The sequence below is a fragment of the Portunus trituberculatus genome, unplaced genomic scaffold (genome assembly GCF_017591435.1).
Source record: "Portunus trituberculatus isolate SZX2019 unplaced genomic scaffold, ASM1759143v1 PGA_scaffold_64__5_contigs__length_350985, whole genome shotgun sequence".
Classification (NCBI taxonomy): domain Eukaryota; kingdom Metazoa; phylum Arthropoda; class Malacostraca; order Decapoda; family Portunidae; genus Portunus; species Portunus trituberculatus.
The window spans coordinates 282,855-298,656 of record NW_025541705.1 but is presented as its reverse complement, the minus strand read 5'-3'; the positions used below and the strand labels follow the sequence as shown (position 1 = coordinate 298,656).

The following is a 15,802-nucleotide window of genomic DNA, read 5'->3' as shown; positions in this document are numbered from 1 at the left end:
ATATATATATATATATATATATATATATATATATATATATATATATATATATATATATATATATATATATATATATATATATATATATATATATATATATATATATATATATATATATATATATATATATATATTCATTTATTTCACGAGGAATACGATGGAAAATTTTCCTTCATGCACTTTGGGAATGTCCCAGTGACACCATAGCATGTGGTTTTGTCACGAACTGCATTTACTGATAATATGATAAAAATTATTCCACTGTACACTTGCCTCTTTCTCACGGACACAATATCATGTTTTTACTGTGTGTTAAAAATGTAATTCGGCCCTATCGTATCGTTATTGTCGATAAGGGATAAAATGACAAATTTTCTTATATACACATTTAATTATCATTCCCGAGGACACTGTCACATATAAAAATAATTGCCTTACAGACAGAGGCACTCGTCTCCATCCTGGGCAATCATGAAGACACTCGTGCTATGCATATTCGTAGCTGGGGCACTAGGTAAGCGCCTCCACCATTCTCCATTCAATTCTTCATCTGTCAGAAAAAAACAAAATTTCTAACAATATTTTTCTCTTATCCCACAGGTGCCCCATCCCGTAAGCCTACTTTCCGTCGGGGATTGAACAAGATTGTTGGTGGTCAAGACACGCATCATGGTGAGATTCAGTACCAACTTAGCCTTCAAGATACCTCGTACAGTGAGCCGTGGCACTTCTGCGGTGGTAGCCTGTACAGAGATCACTGGGGCATCACTGCTTGTCACTGTGTACAGTTCGATGTGGCTAATCCAGGGATTATCCAGGTATTTGAATAATCTTTTCCTCACAAGAATTCCACAAATTCACTTCCATATTTGGGCAAGATATATTAACTAAACCGGTTGTCTGCAGGCTGTGGCTGGTGAATACACACTGTACGTTAATGACGCATCCGAGCAACCACTTAGACTTGATGAGATCATCCTTCACCCAGAATTCGACAGCACGGCACTTACAAACGACGTCGCCCTCATTCACTTTAAGCAAGCAATGATTACCAACGAATACGTTAATCCCGTCGGTCTTCAAACAGAAAAAGAGCTTGTAGGCGTTGATTGCATCGTAACGGGATGGGGAGCCCTGACAGAGGGAGGGAGTGCTGCTACAGTCCTGCAGAAGGTTCATGTTCCTACTGTGTCTGATGAAGAATGTAGAACATCTTACACTGGTATTGAGGATTCCATGATCTGCGCTGGATATCCTGAGGGGGGAAAGGATGCCTGCCAAGGTGATTCTGGTGGGCCTATGGTTTGCGAAGGATACCTTACTGGCATTGTGTCTTGGGGTTACGGATGTGCGCGCCCCAACTACCCAGGGGTTTACACGGAGGTAGCCTACTTTGTGGACTGGATTATCGCCACTGCAGTATAAATTGTAGCTACCAGTGAGACCATCAAAGCATAGCACATTAAATAAGAAAAAGTTACAGTTGCGATGATTTCCATGTGCTTTTATTATACCTTCATAAAAGTTATATCATAATTCTCATGGACACACACACACACACACACACACACACACACACACACACACACACACACACACACACACACACACAATGATGCTCGAAGGGTGAGGTATTACTCCCGTTAAGCAAGTCGTCTATGGGGACATCGATCGCCTCGACATCAGCGACATTCTACACCAACTCAACCTCACCTTAATCGTAGACTTCCCCACCCACCAACAAACAACACTCGACCTCATCATGACTGACCCGAGCCAGCAGTATTCGTTTACCGAGCCCTTATCGCTATGAGATTCAGCATCCACCTTTCCATCCTGTGGATCCCCACACACACCGCCTCACATCTCCGGTAAGCTGTCACCAAGAACGGTAGGTGTGTAGGTGTGTGTGTGTGTGTGTGTGTGTGTGTGTGTGTGTGTGTGTGTGTGTGTGTGTGGATGGATTTAAAGGTAGGCGCCGCAACAGCGGAAGTCATATGGCGCCGCAGTAAAATTGCGAAGACCAAAAGGGTTTAAAAGAGAAATTATAAAATAACTAAAAACAGGTAAAAACGATAAAATTAAAGGTTAACTAAAAAACAAAAAAACTACAATAAAATTATATAATACATTAAAATACATTTAATAAAATAAAACAAAATTCGCAGCTTTGGGAGAGGGCCCGCTTCTCCCCAAAAACTAAAAAAGATCATGACCTGGGCCAGGCACTCTGGTCCAAGGGCCTTTGAGATATAATAGACACCGCGGTGTCCTAAGTCAGTCAAATTGGAGCACTCCACTACTAGGTGCCGAACCGTAAGCGGCACCAGGCAGTCATCATAGTAAGGTTTAGGATCCCTGGTCAACAGGTACTCATTTTTAAGATACGTGTAACCTACACGTAGTCGCGCCAATAAAGTCTGTAAACGGCGATCCCGGACATGGGTGTATTTCCATTGAGGGATAGAGGAAGTAGTGATCTCTCCCATTTTCGAGGTTGCGACCCCCGTTAGCCATCTCCTCTGCCAAATTGCTGCAACAGCCACACGAATTAGATGAAATGCATCTCGAAACGGAACAGGGGCAGGAGATGGAGGGCGACTTGCTGCCTCTTTAGCGAGGCGGTCTGCGTGTTCATTCCCAGGAACACCAACGTGACCAGGGACCCAACAGAACCCAACACGATATCCTTTTCTGGTAAGTAGATATAGCCACTCTAGAGCTGATATAACCAAAGGGTTATAGTGCAAGACGAAACCAGGAGAGTAAAAATAATCTGTAAAGCTAGAAATATGGCAGACAGCTCCGCAGTAAAGACGGATGCCACTGAAGGAAGGCTGCCACGCCGATAAGAAGGGAAATCCACACTAAATCCAACGCCTGCGTCGGATTTGGAACCATCAGTAAAACGGGGATGTCATCAAAATAGATAAAAAAAAAAGTGTTCTAAAACCGTGTGTGAGATAGCTGGCAGAAAATCCTTCTTGCTATCCATTGTAGGAGGGCATAATGAAACAACCGGAAGCTGCCAATATCCAACTCGTGGGAGCCGGAAAGAGTAGACAGGAGTGGGGTCGATAGACAAATTCATCATAAGGTTTGCCACTCAAAGGCCAAAAGGTGACATACACCTGCGAACGCGAGTCCAGCAATATTGACAGATGGGACAGAATCAGGAAGACGGTGGGTGCCAAACCAACATCGGAGCATCGAAGACTGGCGCTGGAGGTCGAGCGGCCAGAAACCTGCATCCACTAGAAGGTTAGGTATTGGAGATGTCCGAAATGCACCCGTAGCTAAACGAAACCCAGCATGATGCACGGAGTCAAGCGTGCGTAGTCGTGCATCCGTTACGGATGAGTAGATCTCAACAGCCGTATTTCAGCTTGGGAAGTATAAGTGTACGGTGAAGAAGCAGCAACGTGTCCCTGTCCGCACCCCAAGAGGTGTGACTTAAAACCCGAAGAAGGGATAATGCCTGCCGATAAGACGCCTTAAGAGAACAGAATTGGTGAACCCAGGTGAGATGGTTGTCAAATAAAAGGCCAAGATATCAAGTCGCCTCCACGCAAGAGAAGCGTCTATTGGCGAGGTATAAATCAGGGTCTGAATGGACACCACAGTTACGACAAAAATGCATGACTACGGTCTTCGAGGTGGAGAATCGAAAACCGTTCACGTTGGCCCAACTGGACACCCTATTGATCGCCGGTTGGAGCTTGCGCTCAATCAGTGAAATCCTAGCAGCAGCAAAAGAAATTCATAAATCCATCATCTGGAAGAATATCAATAACACCATTTATGGCGACTGCGAATAATGTAACACTAAGAATACTTCCCTGTGGAACGCCATCATTTAGAGCAGTAGCCTTGGAGAGAACACTCCCAACTCGAACCCGTAAAAGACTTCTGAATAAAAACTGCTGAATAAAAATAGGAAGGTGGGCACGAAGGCCAAAATCAAACAAGGACTGTAAAATGCCATGACACCAAGCCGTGTCGTAGGTCTTCTCCAGGTCAAAAAAGACTATTACTTGATGGCCAGGAATGAAAAAGGATGTGTTACACTATGTAAAAACATGTCACATATGTCAAATTGTGGGTAAGCCTAACGAACGCCTTGTGCCAGCTCCTTTGACGCCTATTCCAGTTCAGACGGAGCCCTTCGAAAAGATCATTCTAGACTGCGTAGGGCCCTTACCCAAAACCAAACAAGGGAATCAGTATTTGTTAACCCTCATGGATCCCATTACTAGGTACCCTGAAGCATTCCCTCTTAAGAACATCACATCAAAGACCATTGTAAAACATCTAATACATTTTTTCACCTCGGTAGGAATTCCAAAACAAATTCAGTCTGACAAGGGTAGCAATTTCACTAGCAATTTTTTCCAACAGATAGTGAATGAGCTAAACATCGACCATGTTACCTCCTCGGCTTACCACCCCCAATCCCAAGGCTGTCTGGAGCGGTTTCACCAAACATTAAAATCCATGATGAAGAAGTATTGCTTGGAGCATCAAGGAGACTGGGATGAAAGTATTTCTTTCCTTCTCTTCGCTTTAAGAGAATCTCCTCAAGATTCTTTAGGTTACTCCCTTTGAATTACTCTATGGTAGACAGATCAGGGGCCTCTCAAAATATTAAAGGATCAATGGTTTACTCAAAATACTCCTTCAAGCCCCAGTGTGTCTGACTACATCAGTAACCTTAAGAATAAAATCAGTGAAGTCAGATCTTTTGCTAAATCAAACTTCCTCAAATCTCAAACTAAAATGCAACAGAATTCTCTTCCCAAATCTGTCATGAGAAGTTTCAAACCAGGAGACAAGGTTTTACTTTTTCTCCCACTCCAGGCAATGCTCTTCACAGTAAGTTCATGGGACCTTATGTTGTGGCTCAAAAACTAAGTCCATTAAATTATGTGGTCCACACTCCTGACCGTCGTAAGGATTCCCAACTAGTTCATATTAATCTAATGAAACCTTACCACTCCAGAGAACCAGAGGACGACTTGTCTCGCACTGTACCTGTATGTCTGGTAGGGAAGGAGTCTGGTCCTGTGCCCCCCGAGGAAGAGTCCGACATCGAATTCCTCTTCTCGTCACCTAAAGGACGCCCCTCAAACAGCCAAATCATGTCCAACCTTGATGAGGTGTTTTTTCCTTAACACCTTCACAACAGTCTGATCTTAAAAAGTTATTGCTAGACTTTTCTGAAATCACAGGTGACCTTCCAGGAGTTTGTAATACTATCCAACATGACATAACATTAATATCTAATGACATCAAGCCTATAAGACAACCAGCCTATCGCATTTCACCCATTAAAAGAGACTTGATGAAAAAGAGGTAGACTATCTGCTCTGTCATCACCTTGCAGAACCTAGTATATCTCCTGGGCTTCTCCTGCCTGTTAACATCTAAGCCAGATGGTAGTAGTCGATTTTGCACCGACTACAGGAAATTAAATAAAGTGACGGTGCCAGACTCCTACCCATTGCCCTTGATAGAGGACCTTATAGATAGTATAGGAGTAGCCAAATTTGTAACCACTATAGACTTACTTAAAGGTTACTACCAGATTCCCTCTCGGACGAGGCCCAAATAATATCCGCCTTCATCACCCCCTTCGGACTATACCAATACACAGTGATGCCCTTTGGCTTGTCTAATGCTCCCGCCACCTTCCAGAGGGCTATAAATTACATCACTCAGGACTTGGAGGGAACATCTGCATATCTGGACGACCTGGTGGTGACTGCGGACGACTGGGCGACACATCTGACCCGTCTTCGGAGGCTGATGGGTCGGTTGCAGGAAGCCGGGCTTACAATCAACCTGGCCAAGTCCACCTTCGGGAAGTCTACGGTGGTCTACCTGGGACATGTGGTGGGGAACGGCAAGGTTCGCCCAAGAGAGCTAACGTGGAGGCCATCCTTGGCTTCCTGTCCCTACCACCAGGAAAGCTCTCATGAGGTTCTTGGGGATGGCTGGTTTCTACAGAAGATTCTGTAGGAACTTCTCCACCCTGGCCGCCCCTGACGGACCTTATCAGCACTTCCGTCCCCTTCCACTGGACCCGACCTGTGACCAAGCCTTCCAACACCTCAAGGCGTTTCTCTCCTCGGAACCAGTGGTCTGGACGCCGGATCACTCCGCCCCTTCCATCTACAAGTGGACGCGAGTGGAGTTGGAGTGGGTGCTGTCCTACTACAAACGGACCCCACAAGCGGCATCCTCCATCCCATCGCCTATCACTCCGCCAAGCTGAAAAACATCAACTCAACTACTCCACCATCGAGAAGGAGGCTCTGGCACTCGTCCTGGCGCTCCAACGTTTTGAGTGCTATCTTCATCCTGGTCCTCAAACTACGAAGGTCTTCACCGATCACAATCCTCTGGCCTTCCTTCACGCCATGAAGAACCGAAACCAACGCATTCTTAGGTGGGCCTTGTTAACTCAACTCTTCAACTTGGAAGTCCACCATATCAAGGGGGTGGACAACATCATCGCCGACGCCTTATCAAGATCTCCCGTCTCACCTCCTTCATGAGCCCATTACGGAGGTCTTAGGGGGGAGGAAATGTTACGGCCCGCCCGTAACATACATTACTACCATCACCTCCTCCGCTTGTTACCTCGTTCGCCACCTCTCCGCCTCCCCTTCCACGTCACCGTCTCGTGAACCTTCCACGCCACCGTCTCATGAACCCTCCACGTCACCGTTTCATGAAGCCCCGCTACTGTCCCGAAGTTGGATTCACGCGGCCCCATTCGACTCGACCGGAAGTGTTGAGCCAGCTCTTGGTTTTCTGAATAGGAATACCACCAGCGATGTCACCAACCTCCTCGCCAGTGCTGCTGCCACCACCACTGCCTCTGACTCCAGCGATCTTGTTACCACACCTGCCACACCAAGCATGACATGGAGTGAACTGGCTCGTAGCTCACCAGCCAGGAGTGGTGACGATGAGGAGAAGGGTGCAGTAGCACTTTCCATCTCCCGCAAAGAAGCGCCAGCTGATAAGAGGCAGCCGCGAGATCGGAGGCAAACCAAACACTACCAATCTTAAGTATACAACAATCTACTCTGGTTCTTACTCTTCATACTATTACCAAACCAACAAGAGTTACCAACACATCTGCAACCATTATTGATCACATCTGGTCCAACAATATTAAGGAAAATAAGTTCAATGGCATTATATATGACACTACATCCGATCATTTTCCTGTATTCTCCATTTTTTCATTTAAAGACTACTGTAAAACTGAAATTGATGAGTCTGATATAATTTCTTTTAGGAAGTATACAACAGAACAGATAAATTGCTTCAAAACTTGTTTACTCAACATCAACTGGGACTTGGTTTTTGCCTCTAGAGATCCAAATGTAAGCTATAATAATTTTATGACAATTTTTTTCCCTTGTTTTGATAAATATTTTCCACTAATATATAAAAAGCACAAATATAAACACTTGCATAAACCATACATAACTCCAGACATAGTAAAACTCATTAAAGAAAAAATGTACAGAGAAAATATGCTAAACACCCAATTACATATGGCACATTGTACCGCAGACTTCGGAACCAGGTTACTAGCACAATAAGAACCGCACAAACAAAATACTACCAAACAAAGTTGAATGAGAAATCTGGGAAAATCAAAGACACTTGGGAAATTATAAATGACATATTAAATAGAGAAAAGAAACTAAAATTAAGTAAAAAATTTCTGTTGAATGATCGTGAACTTAGCAGTCCTGATGAGATAGCACATACTTTTAATAATTATTTTGTCAACATAACAAATATATTATCAGAAACAAATACACATCAACAACATAATTATCGTCAGTACCTACAAAATAGACAGATGGAAGATTTTTCTGTTAACCTTGTCACAGAAGATGAATTTTTAGATGTCACCAACAGCCTGCGTGATTCTACACCTGGTTGTGATGGAGTGCCCATGAAGGTCATCAAGGAAGTGAGTGTGTTGCTGTCTCCTGTGTTATTGCATATATTCAACAGCTCTTTTATAACCGGAACATTCCCAGATGCCCTGAAAGTTGCACGAGTCACCCCAATATTTAAGGCTGGGAACAGAAAAGAATTTAAAAACCACAGACCAGCATCAGTGCTTAATGCATTCAGCAAGATCATCGAAAAGTTAATGTGCAACAGAATATATAAATTTTGTCAAACTCATAATATTTTCACAGATGCACAACACGGCTTTAGACGAGGAAGGTCAACTGAAACAGCACTGACATCGTTTGTATATGACATCATATCTTCATTTGACCAAAGAAAATTTGCAGTGGCAATATTTCTTGATCTGAGCAAGGCATTTGATACTGTTGACCACCATATTTTACTACAAAAGTTAAAGCATTATGGCATAAGGGGAGTATCTAATAAATGGTTCAGTTCCTACCTAAATAATCATAAACAGTATGTCCAGTATAATAATACATCTTCATCTACTTTAAACATTTCAACCGGTGTTCCCCAAGGATCGATACTGGGACCACTATTATTCTTATTATATGTTAACGACATAGTTAATTCTAGTTCGTTTTTTAAATTCATTCTATTTGCAGATGACTGCACAATTTATAAAAGCCACCCAGATATACGTAATTTAATGGCATCTGTCAATGAGGAAGTACAAAACATTAACAAATGGATACAAAATAACAAGTTAACACTCAATATTTTAAAAACTAACTACATTATTTTCCACAGAAACAAAACATTACCACCAAATTCAAGCATATTAAAAATCAATAACACAGTTATTAATGAGATAACAAATGTAAAGTTTCTAGGAATAACTGTTGATAATAAACTATCATGGAATAAACATATAACCAGTGTGTGTAACAAAGTAAACAGAATGAGTGGCATTTTATATTTAACCCGTCATCTTCTAAACAAGGAGGCACTGCGACATGTCTACCACACACTGGTTTACCCCAACATTATATACTGCACCACCATTTGGTCCAGTGTTCCTACCTCAAAAATAAAACCATTAGTTATCGCACAGAAAAGAGTAATAAGGACGATTACGGGAAAGACAAGATATGACCACACCAACAACCTCTTTTTAAATATGAAATTACTAAAAATAAATGAAGTAAATACATATTTCTCTGCACTATTTATATACAAATGTCTAAATAATTTCACTGATAATTTTTACTTTAGATATCGTAGAATCGAAAGATATAACCTGAGAGGTGTTGACCTATTAGAACTTCCAGTAGCGCTCTCCAATCAGTCACAGACGAGTATTCTGTATCACGGCTCAAAAATTTGGAATCAGTTACCACCAGATATCAGAACAAAACCAACCCTGCTGTCTTTTAAACACTGTCTCAAAGAGTTCCTATTAATGAAATACAACCAAGACTAATTATTAATATCCATGATGCTACAATAGTTTAAGAACTTCTTTGCTTATATTTGTGTATGTATTTTTGCAACTGTGTGTACTGTGTATACATGTCCATATGTATGTACACGTGTATGAATTCACGTTTATATGGGGGTATATGAATATCAGGTATTAGTATATATTAATTGTAGTAGTATTAATTGTATTATGTACTCATACGAGTATATCTTGATTAGATGTATTTGAGTTTATAAGTATTGAGGTATTGGTGTACGTATGTATATATACTAAATGTACATAGCTATGTATGCAAGCATAGTATGTGTGTATGTATATGTATGAATCTATATTCGGATTTATGAATATTTCTTTCATATAAGTATGGACAGTTCATGTAACTAGTTTACAAAGAATGTTAATTATGTATATAATTAACATAATAAGGTTTTTTGGGATTGAATACATAAGGAAGTCTGTTTTGCACTATATTGAAATGTTTTAATAATTATTCGGCTCAAGTGTGTAATTTAAGGAGCCTTTTACGAGAGTTTACTCTCAACAGGCTCAGCCAGTAAGATATGTTTCAGTAACATTGTAAATATTGTCTTCCTATTTATTATTTATATGTTTTGTAAAATGAAAATAATTTGGCTAAATAAACATTATAAATCAAATCAAAATCAAGCACAAGTAGAAAAGTCACCAACGGACGGATAAAAGAGCTAAGGTCTGTGAATCGAGGCCAATCTGCCTTGTCTAAAACCCAGCGTAGGGGCCGGGACTGTGGCTCAGACTTCACAGATGCTAATAAAATCGGAAAGTGGTCACTATCGGGTAAATCCAGTAGGACCCGCCAATTAAAATCAAAGAAAGAATTAGATGTCCAAATAGAAAGATCGATAGCTGTAAAAGTCCCAGTAGGACTGTGGAATTGTGTGACATCTCCAGAATTGAAAATCTCCAATACCGCATCCTCAATAAAAGAACCGATTAAAACCTAGCACTTTCATCCCACAATTGGTGACGGCCATTAAAATTTCCCAATAAAAGCAAAGGCGGAGTCAGCTGACGTACCAGGCCGTCAAGCTCACCCCTGGAGACAGGAAACCGAGGAGGGAGATATAAACTGCAAATAGTGTAGGATAGTCCCACAAAAACCTTAACAGCAACCACCTGAAGGGGAGAGTTGAGTTTCAAGGGGACAATAGGTATGTCTTGACGGACTAGGATAGCTGTGCCACCGTGTTGGCCCTGGTCAAGGAAAGGAGTGCTAAAAAAGGTAGGATAGCCAGGAGGTTTAGAATAAGTACTATCACCAAGCATAGTCTCTTGCAGAGCAACACAGGAGAGAAATCCAACAGTACAGCTCAGAGTTTCCCCCACGAGGCGCGAAGGCCTCTACAGTTCCACTGTAGAAGCTTGAAAATGACTATTTGGGTGCAGTGGACGGGCTGCCCGTGACTGAACTGACTAAAAATAATGAAACGACGAGAAGACACCGGGATTTGTAATGTGCCGGGTCGTTGGACCGCTGCCTTTCGACCTGCGAACCATCATCACTCCTACCGGTCCTCGCAAGACGAGGGTCAGGCTGGACTCCACTTTTTGACACAGCGGGTCCACGAGGGACGGCTGTGACAATATCATCGGACGTCTCTATCCTAAGACCGTCCTCATCACAAGAAGCCCAATCTGAGATGGAGGGCGTCACAGGAGGCTGGACAGAAACTACTGGAGCTATCATTGAAGAGCGGTCCCTAGAGGACTCACGATCATGTGCACCGGGAGAAACCTTAGATTTGTATAGGCTGAGCAAAATTTATCGACTCCGCAGAGCCGCGGTGCCGTTTGGTCATGCTCTTCAAAGGCCTAGGCGATACATGAGGCAAATGGACATCCACTATATGGGTTTGTTTGGTCAAGTCCGTATTATTCTCCGTCGCTTCTTGCAGGTGACTCAACTGAGTCGTCGGACAAAAGGGCAAACCTATTGGCCAAATGAACAGGACCACCCGCCCCAACAGAGCGAGAGGTAGTAGGAGTTGTCGTCTTTGGACCGGCAGACTCAGCTGAAGAGCGTGCGGTCAATGAAGAATAGGATGTCGCACCAGTACCGTCCTTCTGGCGGTACAGGAGTTCGCGGCGGGCGCTACCAAGACTGATGAACTGATTGTTAGCAAACTGTAAAATGTCCAGCTCCAGGCGATACCTGGGGCATTGCCTGAAACGTACCTGGTGAGCATCACGGAAATGGAAACAGTAAGCAGCAGCATTGCAATGCTCCTCAGAGTGTGAATCTAGTGCAGAGCAATTACCACATCGAGAAGCTTCCTTACACGAGCTTTTACCGTGACCATACCAATAGCTAGAGAAACATTGAAGAGGGCGAGAAACGAAACGCCTCACCCTAAGATTGATAGGACCGATATGAACACGGTCTGGGAGGGTGGAACCAAAGAAGGTGAGAAGGACCATGTTGGTAGAATTCCTCATCTAACTCACCTTCTAGACTGAGTTAGGACACATAGCCAGTATTTCCTCTTCAGGAAATTCGTAAAGATCCTGACTGTACACACAACCTTTACTATAATTAAAGGTGGGATGATCCTGAACAGTCTCAAACATGCATGGGAGATATTGCAACATCCTTGCCTGTGGATATCTTTAGCTGGCACTAGCACCCCCTTACCGTATTTCTTGAGGTTTCCCTCAGGAATCGTGCCGATCCTTTGGACAAGTACCGGGAGGAATGGATGAAATTCCCGCGCCCATTTCTGTAGTACGCTACAAACCAACCTGGAGGCGGGATGTGGCGAACTTCAGGAACTGAAATTTCTAAATAGTTTTCAAAATCAATTGGGATGTAATCCATGTCACTGTCTGAAATATTGCGTGACTGGAGAAATTCAGTTTTAAAGCCAGAGCCGGCAAAGGGCAGCGATGCTACATGTTCATAAGCCAAACGGGCTTCATCACATGACATAAACGTCACATAGCAGCTGTTAGAAGGAAAGTCCTTATCATAAACCAGTCGAATGCGAACAACCGTACCATACTACTACTACTACTACTACTACTACTACTACTACTACTACTACTACTACTACTACTACTACTACTACTAGAACTACAATCTAACAATTAAGAGTACTAATACTAATACTAATAGTTCCGCTGATACAACTACTATTACTACTATTACACCATTTCCGAAGCCTGGGAAAGATCATCTCCAGGCTACTAACTACCGTCGAATATCTTTGACACCTTGTATTTGTAAAGTGTTAGAAAATATGGTAAATATACTTTATTCCTGACAGTCAGAAATAGTATCTCTTCACCACCCTTCCACATTAATAATAATAATAATAATAATAATAATAATAATAATTATTATTATTATTATATTATTATTATTATTATTATTATTATTACTACTACTACTACTACTACTACTACTACTACTACTACTACTACTACTACTACTACTACTACTTATAATAATGATAATAATAAAATTAATAATATTGATCATAATAATAAAAATATATAATAATAATAATAATAATGATAATAATAATAATATTAATAATAATTAATAATAATAATAATAATAATAATAATAATATTAACAAATATTATTATTATTATTATTATTATTATTATTAGTGTGTAGTAGTAGTAGTAATTATAGAATTATTATTATTATTATTATTATTATTATTATTAAGTATTAGTCATTTCATTGTTATTTTATTAATTGTTAATACTACTACTACTACTACTACTACTAATAATAATAATAATAATAATATTAATAATTATTATTATTATTATTATTATTATTATTATTATTATTATTAATATTATTATTATTGTTATTATTATTAGTATATTACAATACTGATAATAGCCATAATTATTATTATTAATATTATTATTATTATTATTATTATTATTATTTATTATTAGCATTTTTTTTATTATTTTAATTAATTTAGTTTTTTTTCATATATATTATTATTATTATTATCATCATCATCATCATCATCATCATCATCTTCGTCATCATCATTATTATTATTATTATTATTATTATTATTATTATTATTATCTTTATTATTATTATTCATCATTAATATTATTATTTTATTATTATTATTATTATTATTATTATTATTATTATTATTATTATTATTATTATTATTATTATTATTATTATTTTGATTAATAATAGAAGTAGTAGTAGTATTTATTATTATCATTATTTTCTTATTAATTATTTAGGTGCATAAATAATTATTATTATTATTATTATTATTAATTATTATTATTATTATTAAAAATTATTATTATTATTATTATTATTATTGGCATTAATTATTATTATTATTATTATTTTTATGTTATTATTATTATTATTATTATTATTATTATTATTATTATTATTATTAGCAGATAGAGATGGTGTAGTAGCACAGTATTGTAGCAAAGTGTATGATGATATAATACATATATAGAGTAGTATACATAGTAGATATATATAGTATAATAAAATTATGTATATATATAGTATGATGTGATGGTGATAGTATGATAATATATACAATATATAGTAGATGATATGATGATAATAGTAGTAGTATATGATAGATTGAATAGTATTGAATGTGTATTATATTATATGTATTTAATATTAAAATAATTATTACTTTTGCAGGAAGGAAAATTTATTTCCGATTATTTTCACTGTATGCTACGAAGAAATAGAAAAACATACATTTTAATAATAATAATAATAATAATAATAATAATAATAATAATAATAATAATAATAATAATAATAATAATATTGACCGTAACATAATAAAAAAAAAATAAAGAAACCTCACCATTCTAAAGTACGTACGTTTGTTCCCTTATAATTTATCACCAGACATAACATTGCCTCAAATCCATCAGCTGGTAACACAGGTTAGTAATGCATAGGAATAAATTATATTGGGTTATTCATATGCAGGTTTTCAGGCACTCTGTTCAGGACTCCCAGTGAAATACGCCTTACGATATGGTGTTATATATATATATATATATATATATATATATATATATTATATATTTTTTTTTTTTTTTTTTTTACATTACAAGGGCACTGGCCAAGGGCAAACAAAGTGTTGGAAAAAAAAAATCCCGCTGGTTGCCAGGCCCTGTTAAGAGGAAAGTAGAAAGAGAAAAACAAAAAATCTAAAAGGAGGGTCCAGTTAACGTAAGAGGTGTCTTGACACTCCTCTTTGAAAGAGTTTAAGTCATAGGCAGGTGGAAATACAGACACAGGTAGAGAGTTCCAGAGTTTACCAGTGTAGGGAATGAAGGAGTGAAGATACTGGTTAACTCTTGCATTAGGAAGATGGACAGAATAGGGATGAGAAGAAGTAGAGAGTCTTGTGCAGCGAGGCCGCAGGAGGGGGAAGGCATGCAGTTAGCAAGTTCAGAAGAGCAGACAGCATGAAAACAGCGGTAGAAGACAGATAAAGATGCAACATTGCGGCGGTGACTTAAAGAATCAAGACAGTCAGTTAGAGGAGAAGAGTTGATAAGACGAAAAGCTTTAGATTCCACCTTGTTTAGTAAAGCTGTGTGTGGATCCCCCAGACATGAGAGCCATACTCCATACACGGGCGGATAAGGCCCTTGTACAGAGCAAGCAGCTGGGAGGGAGAGAAAATGGACGAAGACGCCATAGGACACCTAACTTCTTGGAAGCTGATTTAGCAAGAGTAGAGATGTGAAATTTCCAGTTTAGATTTTTAGTGAAGGATAGACCGAGTGTGTTTAATGTAGAGGAGAGGGAAGTTGAGTGTTATTGAAGAAGAGAGGATAGTTGTCTGGAAGGTTATGTCGAGTAGATAGTTGTAGAAATTGAGTTTTTGAGGCATTGAACAAAACCAGGTTTTCTCTGCCCCAATCAGAAACAAGTGAAAGATCAGAAGTTAGGCGTCCTATAGCATCTCGCCTTGAGTCATTTAATTGTTGTTGGGTTGGGCGTCTGTTGAACGCTGTTGAATAATGCAGGTGGTATCATCAGCATAGGAGTGGATAGGGCATTGAGTCAGATTTAGGAGATCATTGATGAATAATAGAAAGAGAGTGGGTGATAGGACAGAACCCTGTGGAACACCACTGTTGATAGTTTTAGGGAAGAACAGTGACCGTCTACTACAGCAGCAATAGAACGATCGGAAAGGAAACTGGAGATGAAGGTACAGAGAGAAGGATAGAATCCGTAGGAGGGTAGTTTAGAAATTAAAGATTTGTGCCAGACTCTATCGAAGGCTTTCGATATGTCAAGGCCGACAGCAAAGGTTTCACCGAAGTCCCTAAAAGAGG

At 39.5% G+C, this 15,802-nt stretch overlaps 1 protein-coding gene across 1 annotated transcript; it reads left to right on the top strand.

Moving 5' to 3' along the window:
* Window positions 1-357: 357 nt before the first annotated feature.
* On the top strand, window positions 358-1,480 carry LOC123500998 (trypsin-1-like). Its single transcript, XM_045249553.1, has 3 exons — window positions 358-514; window positions 601-818; window positions 907-1,480. Exons 1-3 carry the CDS (start codon window positions 472-474, stop codon window positions 1,423-1,425), a joined length of 780 nt encoding a protein of 259 aa, XP_045105488.1. The 5' UTR covers window positions 358-471; the 3' UTR covers window positions 1,426-1,480.
* The last annotated feature ends 14,322 nt before the right edge of the window (window positions 1,481-15,802 follow it).

Excerpts from the sequence above, each read along its gene's own strand:
- LOC123500998 (XM_045249553.1), top strand. The coding sequence starts at position 472 with ATGAAGACACTCGTGCTATGCATATTCGTAGCTGGGGCACTAG. Across the intron at positions 515-600 it reads ATTCGTAGCTGGGGCACTAG|GTGCCCCATCCCGTAAGCCT; the intron begins GTAAGCGCCTCC and ends CTTATCCCACAG. Across the intron at positions 819-906 it reads CTAATCCAGGGATTATCCAG|GCTGTGGCTGGTGAATACAC; the intron begins GTATTTGAATAA and ends GGTTGTCTGCAG.